This window comes from Pseudonaja textilis, chromosome 4 (genome assembly GCF_049901715.1).
Source record: "Pseudonaja textilis isolate UNSWEBS1 chromosome 4, rPseTex1.2, whole genome shotgun sequence".
NCBI lineage: Eukaryota > Metazoa > Chordata > Lepidosauria > Squamata > Elapidae > Pseudonaja > Pseudonaja textilis.
Genome location: NC_141993.1, coordinates 89,601,737 through 89,615,810, shown reverse-complemented (window position 1 = coordinate 89,615,810; position 14,074 = coordinate 89,601,737). Strand labels below are relative to the sequence as shown.

General features: G+C 45.0%; 2 protein-coding genes across 2 annotated transcripts in view; both read left to right on the top strand.

Annotated features, from left to right (window-relative positions):
* The window catches only part of COPS7B (COP9 signalosome subunit 7B), a 34,391-nt gene extending 21,553 nt beyond the window's left edge, over positions 1 to 12,838 (top strand). Inside the window, exon 8 of the mRNA XM_087933664.1 lies at positions 12,134 to 12,838. Within this exon, the coding sequence (XP_087789790.1) occupies positions 12,134 to 12,370 (237 nt within the window). The 3' untranslated portion in view covers positions 12,371 to 12,838. The remainder of the gene's footprint in view (positions 1 to 12,133) is intronic.
* Positions 4,894 to 6,265, top strand: LOC148125938 (natriuretic peptide TNP-b-like). Its single transcript, XM_087933679.1, has 2 exons — positions 4,894 to 5,196; positions 5,720 to 6,265. The coding sequence occupies exons 1-2, from the start codon at positions 5,092 to 5,094 to the stop codon at positions 5,936 to 5,938; spliced, it is 324 nt and encodes a 107-aa protein (XP_087789805.1). The 5' UTR covers positions 4,894 to 5,091; the 3' UTR covers positions 5,939 to 6,265.
* Positions 12,839 to 14,074: the final 1,236 nt, after the last annotated feature.

The window sequence follows — 14,074 nt, the reverse complement described above, 5'->3', positions numbered from 1 at the left end:
AATCATCAAAGGCTGATGGATGGATGGACTCACATGCCCCTGTTTCTATCCTGACTCTTGTGCTGCTGTTTTTCTTGGCTGTTCTGGTTTCTTCTGGTTTCTTCTCTGTTCGTTCCACTCTTGGTGTCTGCGCAGGTAGTCCTCGACTTAACAACAGTGACCAAAGTTACAACAGCCCTGAAAAAAAGTGACACACACAACCTTTAAGGTAAAACCGTTGGCAACATCCCTTTGGTCATATCATCAGAATTCAAATGCTTGGCCACTGCCTCATATTTATGACAGTTGCAGGTCCGTGTGTGTGTGTGTGTGTCTTGCACGATCCCCTTTGGTGACCTTCAGGCGAGCAAAGTCAACGGAGAAGCCGGTTTCACTTTACGACCGCGTCACTGACTTCACTGATTCCCTTAGCCCCTGTGGCGAGGAAGGGTGTAAAATGGGGCAAACTTCACTTGACAGCTGTCTCATTTAGTACGAGAAGTTTTGGCCTCCATTGTGAACGTAATTTGAGGACCACCTGCAACTTCGACTCTTGACCTTGGCAGCCTTCAAACACTTGACCAGGCTCTTCCTTACCGGAGCTGATTAGTTGGAAGCAGCCTTTGATCTGTGCAGAAACAAGATTCGTCAATGAACCAGTAAAAGGTTGTGCTGCTGCCTTTGTCTTGGGTTTCCTCTCGGGGAACCAGGTTTGGATCAGAACACACGTGGTCCCCTGTTGCAACTTTCTTCTTTTTCTTTTTTTAAAATTTCAATCTACATATAACAGCAATACATTAACAGTGTGGCATCAATATGTCATACATCTCTCATTGCATTGATTCATATTGATTCACACTTCTTCAATATTTATTTTTCAATGTTATCTAAAATTCTCATCTCCTTTCTAGTGTCATTTCTCATATTATTTTTTTCTGTCACTTGTCATTTTATCAATCCTTATCTGTAAATATAATTGTCTCCTCTAGTTAATAATTCGAGCTAACCACCTTCATTCTTCCTTAATATCAATCTCCCTATCTAGTATAAAAACACAAATATATATTCTCAGATTCTGAATTATATATTCTCTATAAATCATCTACAATATTTTGGGACTGTTGGAGATTGACTGTGACAAGAAAACAGGAGGCAGAGAAAGTGAGAGAAACGAACACTTTTGGCAAGGACTACAATAGAAAAACTTGATCTTTAATAATGAAATGGAAAAAATAAGCAAAGAATTTAAGTGGGAGCTGCAAACTGAGAGAGGTATGTTAAAATAAAGAATGACATTGCTGGACACGATGATTAGTAAAGTAATGGCGTTGCAGCTTGCAGAAGAACAAAGAAAGCTCAGAGATGACAAGTCAGAAGAGGGAAACAACAGCCCAGGTGAATATAGAGAACAAGGATCATTGCCAAAGGATATAAAAGAATTTAAAATAGAGACATTGCCAACAGAGACAACAAATAAAAGAGACAAGGCTCCCAAGACTAACAAAATGAGGAAGGAATTATATAAGAAGAAACCCCACAAAAGAGAACTGGAAAGGGTGGGGAAGGCTGCTGACAGGCAGAGGGGAATAAAAATAATATCAGAAGGAAAAAAGAAGAAAGACCAGGGAAACTTAGAAAAGGGAAAGCTGGCTAAAATTAAAAGAAATAATAAAGCCAAAAAATTTAGAGATAAGGGTTAGGGATTCCATAAGGAGATACCACATGGGAATGTATATTGGTATTTAGTCTAAAACTTGCTGGGAAATCGTATATGAATTATGCTGTTATGAACTCTTTCTTTGGAGGATTAAAAATGGGAATGGAAATGAATTAAAATATATAGATAAGCTTTGGTTAAGTAGAAAGGAAGAAAAATATGATTATTAATGATAATAAGTAAACTGAAGATAAAATGAGACATGTTAAGAAGTTAGTCTAGTGATTTATTGGAGGGATACTTTAAAATATATACATTTTAAAATATATGGTTGATTAATGGATATTAGCAGTGTACAGCGAGAGGATTTTATTATGATTAAAGTAGGGGAATGAAAAATACCATGTGCATCCTAAATATATATATTTTACTTTTACTCTTTTTAGATTGTTTATTAGGAAAACTTTACTATGTTTTAAAATGAGTGTCTGGTCTTTTTGAGACTTTGGTTTTTTGGAATTTGAAAGAAAATAAAAGGAATTTTACTATTGCCAGTAATTTGGGAAACAGTTGAGAGGTCAATTAGAGGATTCGGAATAAAGACTCAAGAGTATGAATTGTTGAAAATAAACTCAAAAGATATTGGCTGAAATAATATACTGGACTCTGGGATTCAATATATCTACTAAAGAAGAGGATTTCAGCTATTAAGGAAGAGGAAGGAAAAAGGAAAAAGGAGAAGATATAATGGAGGAGCTACTTGTTGATATAAGACTAGACTCACAAGATACAAGATCGGATATGCAAGATACAAGGGACATGATAAAAATCAAACTTGAAATGTGTAATTATGTACTACAGAAATTAGAAATGGTGACTCAGCACACACAAGAACACAATAAACCACAGGGAGAGGAGTTCTATAAGGAAGAAGCCAACATTGAAGGACAAAACAAACAATTATTTAAGCAGGGGGGAAAGGAATTAGAATTAAAAATTTGTGGTCTGATGGGATGATAAAAGGGAGAATGGTTTGGAAAATGGTTAAAGAGAGAAGGGAAAAGCAGAAAAAGGAAGTTCAAAAGAAAAAAATTAAAAGAGGGAGAGAGAAAAGTTTAATAACTGGAATGAGAAATGGAGGGGAATAAGAATGGGGAAAAAGGGAATTAAGAGAAAGGACCAGAAAATAAAGAGGAACAGGAAACAAACAAGGATGAAAAGAAGCTACACTGTTCAAACAGTGAGGGATAATGGGTGAAAAAAAAGGGATAAGGAAGAGGATTCCGCAAGACGATGTGTTGGGATGTATAAGAATATGGTGAAAATAGCATTTTGTAATGTATAGATGATTTATAGAGAAAATATAATTCAGAATCTGAGAATATATATTTGTGTTTTTATACTAGATAGGGAGATTGATATTAAGGAAGAATGAAGGTGGTTAGCTCGAATGATTAACTAGAGGAGACAATTATATTTACAGATAAGGATTGATAAAATGACAAATGTGACAGAAAAAAATAATATGAGAAATGACAATAGAAAGGAGATGAGAATTTTAGATAACGTTGAAAAATAAATATTGAAGAAGTGTGAATCAATATGAATCTATGCAATGAGAGATGTATGACATATTGATGCCACACTGTTAATGTATTGCTGTTATATGTAGATTGAAATTCAAAAAAAAGAAAAAGAAGAAAGTTGCAACAGGGGACCATGTGTGTTCTGATCCAAACCTGGTTCCCCGAGAGGAAACCCAAGACAAAGGCAGCAGCACAACCTTTTACTGGTTCATTGACGAATCCTGTTTCTGCACAGATCAAAGGCTGCTTCCAACTAATCAGCTCCGGAAAGGAAGAGCCTGGCCAACAAGAGTCTCTTAGCGACTATTCGAAGTTGCAGGTGGTCCTCAAATTACGTTCACAATGGAGGCCAAAACTTCTCGTGCTAAATGAGACAGCTGTCAAGTGAAGTTTGCCCCATTTTACACCCTTCCTCGCCACAGGGGCTAAGGGAATCAGTGAAGTCAGTGAGGCGGTCGTAAAGTGAAACCGGCTTCTCCGTTGACTTTGCTCGCCTGAAGGTCACCAAAGGGGATCGTGTGACACCCCCCCCCCCGGGCACTGCAACCGTCAAAAATATGAGGCAGTGGCCAAGCATTTGAATTCTGATGACATGACCAAAGGGATGTTGCCAACGGTTGTACCTTAAAGGTTGTGTGTGTCACTTTTTTTCAAGGCCGTTGTAACTTCGGTCGCTGTTGTTAAGTCGAGGACTACCTGCGCGGACACCAAGAGTGGAACGAACAGAGAAGAAACCAGAAGAAACCAGAACAGCCGAGAAAAACAACAGCACAAGAGTCAGGATAGAAACAGGGGGGCATGTGAGTCCATCCATCCATCAGCCTTTGATGATTGGCAGGTTCAGGAAGTCCAAAAAAAACAAAACAGAAAAACGCCACACCAAGCTCACGGATACATGGGCACAGCGCCACCTTCTGGCACATGGGAATCAAACCCTTATTTATGGGGAAAAAGCGAAAGGCACACCGTCTTTCACTGACCCCTTTCCCCCCTCGGGAACTATCCTGCTCCTGCAAAACCAGGAAAAAGGGAAGCAAATTGCCAGTGAAGTTAGGTTTTATTATCAATAACCTCAGGATATGATGGTCAGGGAAGCTGTACCCCCTAAATAAATAGACCCAGGAAGGTCAGGGCAACAGCTGGGCTATGCGTGAATTGAATTGAATTCTTTATTGGCCAAGTGTGTGATTGGACACACAAGGAATTGGTCTTGGTGCAAATGCTCTCAGTGTACAGAAAAGAAACATCAGTCCAGGGTCAAGAATCATCAGGTGCAACACTTAATAATAGTCAAAGGGTACAATAAGCAATCAAATCATACTAGGAAATAGTCAAAGAGGGAAGGAAAGAGGATGGGGGGAAAGGAAGGAAAGAAGGAAGGAAGGAATAAGGAACGGAAGGAAGGAAAGAAGGACGAGGACTGTATCAGAGCGGCTTTCTCTCCCACTATACCCGGGATATGTGTGTCTTAACTCCAACTTTTCCCAAGCCTCCCTCAACTCCAGGCGTTTGGAAGTCCGATGGACTCCCAAGCCAATGGTTCCTGGCCACGCCTGAGGACCTGTGAGCACCGGGTTGGAGGAAGAGCTCCTGTCCCTGAGTGCCCCTCGAGGCAAGAAGAAGGGAAGGAGGGAGAAGGATCGATTGTGATGGCATGCACACACACCCTCCTCCTCCCTCCCCCCTCCGGCCCAGGCGGAGGATGCCATCGTGCGTCACCTGCCGGTTGCTGATATAAGGCCCCGCAAGCGGATCCGGCCCGAGACATTGCTGCAGCCACAGTGCCCGGCTCAGCTCCCTTCGGCTCAGCGGTCCGCACCCTCGAGGATTCCTCGCTCTCGCTCTCTCGCTCTCATCCACCTGGGGAAAATGGTCGGCCTCTCCCGTCTGGCAGGCGGCGGGCTGCTGCTGCTGGCCCTGCTGCCTCTCGCCCTCGACGGGAAGCCGGTGCCACTGCCTCAGGCGCTGCCCGAGGTGAGGTGGAGGAGGGCGGCGGACTCTTGGGGGCCGGGGGGGGTTGCAGGGGCTTTTCCTCAACGGGGCTGCTTTGGCTCCATCTCTGGCGGCAGCAACCGGGCTGTGAGATAGCGGCGCCGGGTTGGGGTTGAAATCCCAGGCGGGAAAGGCCACTACAGGTCCCATCGTCCCCCCCGCCAAGACGGACCTTGCAGGGCTGGCCCAGGCGGGGGAATCCCGAGCAGAGAAGCGGGGGACTACAGCTCCCATCGTCCACGCGTTACACACGGACCTTGCAGGGCTGGCCTGGCCGGAGAAGCGCTCCCTGGGGTGCGGGGAAACAGACGGCGGGACGTTCCCTCATCCCACCCGCCCCGTCGAAGCCGCTTTCCTGCCAACTCCCGCCCGCGATGGCTTTCCTCCACCCTCTGAAACTCGCCATCCCATCTCTTTTGGAGGGGGAGGAGGAAGAGGAGGAAGGGGCGCCCCATCTGGGTGGCTTTGCTGCATGAAGGCCCCCGTTGCCTTTTTTGGTTTGCAGGCTCTGGAGGGCGGCATGATGGCATCGCGGCAGGAACTGACGGAGGAGCAGCAGCAGCCGCCGGCAGAGGAGTCCTCGGGTCATGCGGCTGGGCGCAGCGGCTCCAAGATAGGGAACGGCTGTTTTGGCCTCCCGCTCGACCGCATCAGCAACACGAGTGGCATGGGCTGCAGAAACCCCATCCAAAACCGCCCGAAATCGACACCTGGCGGATCCTAAATATTTGACTTTATTTTACTTTGACTCTTTAGATTGTTTAGTATATGTCGGCTTAGAGAAAATTAAGGATCATAATGATGTGTCATGTAAAATGAAATAGGGGGTAGCTGAAAATGGAAATAAAAGGGGATAAAGAATTGAAAACCTATGCCTGGATGAAATGATATTGAATTCATGAATTGAAATAGGAAATGCAAATTTACTTAAAGATGAGTGAAATGGATAATGATATGAGATGATATAAGATTAATGGAAATGAAAGTATGATTATGTACAAGTGTTATAATCCGAAATCATCTTGCTCATGTGAAGAGATGTGTAAAACTTTTACATCTTAAAAAAAAAAAAACATTTGTTAAGTGAGTTTTGCCCCACTTTTCTTGCCGTGTCTGCTAAGCGAATCGTTGCAGTGAATTAAGTTAGTCATGTCATTAAGTGAACCTGCCTTCCTCGTTGGATTTTGCTTGTCGGGCAGTCGCAAAAGGCGATCAGGTGACCCCTGCAGGACAGTGCGGAAATCCAGAACTGAGCCTAGAAATTAAAGTCATAAATCAAGACGGTCATAACGCTGACTATCGGGTGACCTACCTGGGTTTTATGACCTCTTTTTGCACTGGTCACGAAGCAAACACAACACTTATGCAGGCCCATCCGTTTGTTGCGGGCCAGTTTTTGTCAGGAAACAGAAGTAAACGCCAGTTTTGGAGAAAAAAAATAATAATTAACATATTACAGCAAGATGTTGCAAACAGCAGTAAATGTAGTCCGGTTGCTGTGTGTGGACAAAGTGCTGTGCGACCAGTCGTAAATTGAGGACTGCTTATCAGAAAGCTAGCCAGTTTGAGGAACCCTGCCTGATAATGTGGGGAGATCTTGGCCTGCCCGGTGAAGACCCCGGAAGAGGAGAGAGCGATCTCAGTATCAACCCTGAAATTGACCTATACGTAGCCATTTTAGTGAGGCTTAGTATGTATTCTTTTTCTTACTTTCTCTGTGGTGGTCATCGGGGGAAGGGTTCGGGGCTTGCCACATTCCTAAGGGGGGAGGAGAAGAGAAAGAGTTGTTTAGGCTAGGTAGTTCTTCTTCCCGTGGGAACGAAAGCTGACCCTGCTGAGACCTGGAGGTAGAGACTGATGACACCAGGAAACATTGATTTACTTCTATTGGGGGAATGTGACTTTTGGGGGTTGTTTCTTACTTCCAATATTATGTGGTGTAATTCCGGGTTGTGTCAGATCCGGAATCACAACAGACTTTGCCAATTTGATGCTTTCCTAAATAAAAGAAATTGTCTTGGAAGATGGACTTTGTTCTTTTCTTTGAAAATGGATTTCAACCTGACATTATTCTGGATCTGACAAAATTCCGGATTATTCCAGATCTTGACCTGGCGCTCCCACGATGCTGACCCCAACGCGCAACTTCCCACGTGGCAAAATTGACCCATGAGCTCACCCTGTGAAGTCCAGGGGTAACCTTTTCTTTTCTTTTTTTAATAGAAAAAAAAAACAATCCTTCTGATCAAGTCACCTTGCGTGAGTCTATAACAGATTATCAAATTAGAAAAAAAGAAAACAAAAAGTTGAAATGTCCAAACCGTCTTAAGAAACGTTTACAAAAGGAGGGTCAGAGACAACCAGAAAGAGAAATTCAAGGTCTGAACTTCCGAACGCAGGGGGTCTTTGCCCGAATTAAGGGTTCGGGATCAGCAAAGGATAGGGAGGGGAGGAGGCCTCTTGGTTGGATCCCGCCCTCCCCCGTTGCCCCCCACAGGCCATCGTCCAGGAGCTACAGCAGGAAGTAAACTGGGAGTAGAGAACTCGGGGTGGGGGGGGAAACAGACTGAGAGGGGAGGAAGGGTGCACTATTCCTCGGGCAGCCCTGCCTTTTGGGGGGTCCAAGGTACAGAAAGGAAGTTGAAATAGCGGCTGCTTTGCGCCCCTCCCCACCTTGGCTTCACGGAAGGGAACCCGACCTGTCGCAAGGTAGGAGCACCTGGCCTGAGAAGGAGACCCTGATAGGATGGGGAGTAAACATGCCCGGCGTCCGCCAGCATGAGGTAGAGCAGGGGTGCCCAACCCCAGGGGCTGTGGGCCAGTACTGGGCAGTGTGAGTTTAGCGGTGGCTTGCGCGAAGGGAGATGCACACAGCGCTTGGCCACGGGGAACCGTCCCTCTTCCTCCCGCCCCCGCAAAGCCAGAAAGGTTGGGGACCGCTGAGGTAGAGAGTTGACTTCGAAGATCAAGGCCCCAGAGACGAAGGAGGAGCAGGCACGTCGTGCTCCCTCGGCCCCCCTTTGGACGGGAAGATCCAACCTCCCACTTACCCAGCCTTTGTCCCCCTGGGGGAGTGTGCTGCCACTGCCGAGGGATGCAAGCCCTGGTGGGAAGGACCCTAAAGGTGGGTGGCCGCCTCCTTATTCAGCACCTGACACCCACCCATCCCCCAAAATACAGGGACCCCCCCCAAGTCCTTACGCAAAGCAGAAGACCGTTGGCAGTGTCCACTGGCTCAGGAGCTGACGGAAGGAGGGGCTCTTGGGCAAAGGGGGCAGGGAGACCCCTTCCTCCAGAGTCACTTGGAGCCCCCAAAGCAGCCTCCCCTCCCCTGCAGCAGCCCTGGTCCACTAGTGGCGACTGGAGACCAGCCCTTTGACCTTGGAGATCTTCTTGGTGGGTTGCCTCTGCTCCGGGTGAGGACACTCCCGCTCCACCAGCTGCTGGTCCATCTCCTGGGCGGAAGAGGAGGAGGACGCGGTGGCTTTCAAAGTCTTCTTGATGTTCAGGACCTGGAAGGGAAAGAAAAGGCAGGGGAGCAATCCACATTTCTCTGAAGAGTGGCACGCCGCCAGGGCCCTCCATCTTCTCCTGACATGAGAGAGAGAGAGAGAGAGAGAGGGAGAGAGAGAGAGAGACAGAGAGGGAGGGGGAGAGAGAGAGAGAGAGAGAGAGAGGGAGAAGGAGGGAGGGAGGGAAAGAGAGAGAGAGTCCAAAAAACAAAACATAAAAACACCACACCAAGCTCACGGATACATGGGCACAGCGTCACCTTCTGGCACATGGGAATCAAACCCTTATTTATTGTTGTTAAGCTAGTAACACAGTTGTTAAATGAATCTGGCTTTCCCACTGACTCTGTTTGTCAGAAGGTTGCAACAGGGCGCTTCTGGTTTGTTCCTCGTCTGTGTCGGTGCATAATCCACAATCGTGCGTGGTTTCGCCTGGGCTCCCTTGCTGGAGGGTCCCGATCAGGACCAGAGCCACCCTGGTGGGGTGGTGAAGAAAGTGGGGAATCGCCTGGAGGGTCCAGAAGAAACCAGAACAGCCGAGAAAAACAGCGGCACAAGAGTCAGGATAGAAACAGAGGGGCATGTGAGTCCATCCATCCATCAGCCTTTGATGATTGGCAGGTTCAGGAAGTCCAAAAAACAAAACATAAAAACACCACACCAAGCTCACTGATACATGGGCACAGCGCCACCTTCTGGCACATGGGAATCAAACTCTTATTTATGGGGAAAAACCGAAAGGCACACCGTCTTTTACTGACCCCTTTCCCCCCTCGGGAACTATCCTGCTCCTGCAAAACCAGTATATACCATGTATATGTATGTATGTTTGTATGCATGTATATATGTACAGTACTCAGCTTTGTTCCGGTATTTTCCCACGTCATTGTAGTTGTGCTTTTAAAGTTGTAGCAACATTTCTGTAGAATGTCATCTGCCATCATCAGGCTTCTGTATTGTGTTCGTCTGTTGTGTTTGTCTGTTCGTCCAGACGAACACAATGCAGAAGCCTGATGATGACAGATGACATTCTGCCAAAACGTTGCTACAACTTTAAAAGCACAACTACAATGATGTGGGAAAATACCCGAAAAAAGCTGAATACCATACATACATACGGATCTTTGGTTATTCGGGTTTTCTCCCACGTAAAATTGGAAGTATTTTGGCGCCGTTTCGATGAAATCTTATTCGTCATCTTCAGGCTTGTGTCTTTGGCTTTGTGCTTCTTGGAGTAATGTGAGCTTGCAGCTGTTTTTTCTTTTAACTGCCAATGGGAGTGCGACTTGACTGGTTGGGGGCTTGGCTGTGTTGACTGTTGACTGTTGGTTGTCTGACCCACCCAGTCAACTCACACTCCCAGTGGCAGTTAAAAGAAAAACAGCTTCAAGCTCACATTATTCCAAGAAGCACAAAGCAAGACACAAGCCTGAAGATAACAAATAAGATTTCGTCGAAACGGCGCCAAAATACTTCCAATTTTACGTGGGAGAAAACCCAATAACCAAAGATCCACATACAAATACCCACGAAAACCTCAGAAAACAAATACATACATAGATACATACATAGATACATACATAGACACACACACACACACACACACACACACACACACACGTCCTAAAATATTTCCCAGCAAGTTTTAGACTAAATACATTCCCATGTGGTATCTCCTTATGGAATCCCTAACCCTTATCTCTAAATTTTTTGGCTTTATTATTTCTTTTAATTTTAGCCAGCTTTCCCTTTTCTAAGTTTCCCTGGTCTTTCTTCTTTTTTCCTTCTGATATTATTTTTATTCCCCTCTGCCTGTCAGCCATATTTTTCCCCACCCTTTCCAGTTCTCTTTCGTGGGGTTTCTTCTTATATAATTCCTTCCTCTTTTTGTTAGTCTTGGGAGCCTTGTCTCTTTTATTTGTTGTCTCTGTTGGCAATGTCTCTATTTTAAATTCTTTTATATCCTTTGGCAATGATCCTTGTTCTCCATATTCACCTGGGCTGTTGTTTCCCTCTTCTGACTTGTCACCTCTGAGCTTTCTTTGTTCTTCTGCAAGCTGCAACGCCATTACTTTACTAATCATCGTGTCCAGCAATGTCATTCTTTATTTTAACAAACCTCTCACAGTTTGCAGCTCCTACTTAAATTCTTTGCTTATTTCTTCCATTTTGTTATTAAAGATCAAGTTTTCCTATTATAGTCCTTGCCAAAAGTGTTCGTTTCTCTCACTTTCTCTGTCTTCTGTTTTCTTGTCACAGTCAACCTCCAACAGTCCCAAAATATTGTATTCCTTTATATTTTACTATAGTTGCCTCTTAAAAAAAAATTGCGGGGTTTTTGTTATATTAATCCATTTGTTATATTAATCCATTTAATCCATTTTTGTTATATTAATCCATTCCATTTCTTCTCTCTTTCAAATATTTATATGACCAGTAATTTTCCATAAAAACATAAAAGAGGAAAATCTGTAACCATTAGGTAGTGCTGTATATAACTTTCTTTTCAAAGTTTTTTTTAATTCTCTTTTCCGTAGTATTAATGTTAATTTTTATCCATTCCAAATAAGTCCAGCACTTTATCCAAAGCCTAATTAATGTCCATTCTGTGTATTAGTTCAAATTAAATCTCTGATTTCATCTAATTCTTTTATTTCATCTAATTCTTTTATATTTTAAAGTATACCCCCAATAAATCGATAGACTAACTTAATATGTCTCATTTTATCTTCAGTTTACTTATTGTCATTCATAATCATATGAATGCATAATCATATGAATATCATATGAATATATCATTCATAATTATATGAATAATCACCTGATGATTCCTCACTCTTGACGAATGTATCTTTTATGTACACTGAGAGCATTTGCACCAAGTCCAATTCCTTGTGTGTCCAATCACACTTGGCCAATAAAGAATTCAATTCAGGTCACTCCTAGCCCAGCTGTTGCCCTGACCTTCAGGGGTCTATTTATTTAGGGGGTACAGCTTCCCTGACCATCATATCCTGAGGTTATTGATAATAAAACCTAACTTCACTGGCAATTTGGTTCCCTTTTTCCTGATTTTGCAGGAGCAGGATAGTTCCCGAGGAGAGAAAGGGGTCAGTAAAAGACGGCGTGCCTTTCGCTTTTCCCCCATAAATAAGGGTTTGATTCCCATGTGCCAGAAGGTGGCGCTGTGCCCATGTATCCGTGAGTTTGGTGGGGCGTTTTTCTGTTTTGTTTTTTGGACTTTCTCTCTCCCTGCCTCCCTCTCTCTCCTTCCCTCCTTCTCTCTCTCTCTTTCTCTCTCCCTCTCCCTCTCTCTCTCTCGTGTCAGGAGAAGATGGAGGGCCCTGGCGGCATGCCACCCTTCAGAGAAACGTGGATTGCTCCCCTGCCTTTTCCTTCCCTTCCAGGTCCTGAACATCAAGAAGACTTTGAAAGCCACCGCGTCCTCCTCCTCCTCCTCCTCCTCTTCCGCCCAGGAGATGTACCGGCAGCTGGTAGAGCGGGAGTGGTGGTGCCGCTTCCCCCTGTCTTCCAGGGGAGTATACCAAGGCAGCGGAAGGAAATGCGGCTCCCCTCAATCCAGCTGGTGGTCTCCCCCTCTTCCCCCACCCCTCCGAGGTGGGTCTGATGGTTCGGTCTCATAGGGACCCCTCCAACAGGGTAAGCATGGACAGAAGCCGCGCACAATTGCGGTCTCCACCATCCTCGACAAAAGTGCCGCCAGAAGTCTTCTCATCACTCCTTATCGCCCATCCTCTCCCATTTCTGACTGTATAACTGTAACTTTGTCGCTTTTATCCTTATGATTTATATTGACCATTTCCTAGTATGATTTGATTGCTTATTGTACCCTTTGACTATTATTAAGTGTTGCACCTGATGATCCTTGACCCTGGACAGATGTTTCTTTTATGTACACTGAGAGCATTTGCACCAAGACAAATTCCTTGTGTGTCCAATCACACTTGGCCAATAAAGAATTCAATTCAGGTCACTCCTGGCCCAGCTGTTGCCCTGACCTTCCTGGATCTATTTATTTAGGCTGTATTTCATACACTACGGCTTCCCTGACCATCAAATCCTGAGGTTATTGATAATAAAACCTAACTTCACCGGCAATTTGCTTCCCTTTTTCCTGGTTTTGCAGGAGCAGGATAGTTCCCGAGGGGGGAAAGGGGTCAGTAAAAGACGGCGTGCCTTTCGCTTTTCCCCCATAAATAAGGGTTTGATTCCCATGTGCCAGAAGGTGGCGCTGTGCCCATGTATCCGTGAGCTTGGTGGGGCGTTTTTCTGTTTTGTTTTTTTTGGACTTCCTGAACCTGCCAATCATCAAAGGCTGATGGATGGATGGACTCACATGCCCCCCTGTTTCTATCCTGACTCTTGTGCTGTTGTTTTTCTCTATTTTTTCTTTTTTTTCCTGGTTTATTCTCCGTTCGTTCCACTCTTGGTGTCCGCGCAGGTAGTCCTCGACTTAACAACAGTGACCGAAGTTACAACGGCCTTGAAAAAAGTGACACACACAACCTTTAACGTACAGCCGTTGTCAACATCCCTGTGGTTGTGTCATCAGGATTAAAAGGCTTGGCCACTGCCTCATATTTATGACGGTCGCAGTGCCCCGGGGTGTGTGTGTGTGAAGGGCCGATTACAGAAGATGAGAGAATCTGTGGCCTAGGGTTGGATTGTGCGGTGCTTGGTCTTCCCTGAGCTTGCGGGGTTTCTTTGCAGACGCTTCATGACCCAACTAGGTAACATCACCAGTGCTAGAAGGGAGTGGGATTTGTGGGGCAGGCAGGAGGAAGAGGAGGAGAACAACTGTGGGGTCCTTGGTGCTCTCTGAGCCTGATTATTTGCTTGCAGATTTTTCATGACCCAGCTAGGTAATATCATCCGTGCTAGAAGGGAGTGGCATGGTGTAGGGAGGAGGAGGAGGATTATGGGATCCTTGGTGCCCTCTGAGCTTTGTTGTTGTTGTTGTTTTGCAAATATTTCATCACCCAACCAGATAACATCACCCATGCGAGTGTTTGCTCCCTGTTACTCTAAAGTAGCTTGCCCTGCCAGTGTTGGTTGGGGTGTGGTAGACACATAGAGATAAACCACATTTACACACCACTGAAAGGAACAAACGAGAAGAAACATCCTCTCCAGCAACCAACACGCAGATAAGCGGGGATTATCACCAAACAAATCGGGTGAAAATAATACTCTAATCCAAGAACTACAAAGGAGAAAAACCACTCTCTCGTCATTGGCCGGCAGGGAAACCTACTGTATATAAACAGGGATCAAACTCCATACCTCTTCAAGTTGGGATTATCCCACTGTTATCTACAGGTAATCCT

Excerpts from the sequence above, each read along its gene's own strand:
- LOC148125938 (XM_087933679.1), top strand. The coding sequence starts at position 5,092 with ATGGTCGGCCTCTCCCGTCTGGCAGGCGGCGGGCTGCTGCTGCTGGCC. Across the intron at positions 5,197-5,719 it reads TGCCTCAGGCGCTGCCCGAG|GCTCTGGAGGGCGGCATGAT; the intron begins GTGAGGTGGAGG and ends TTTGGTTTGCAG.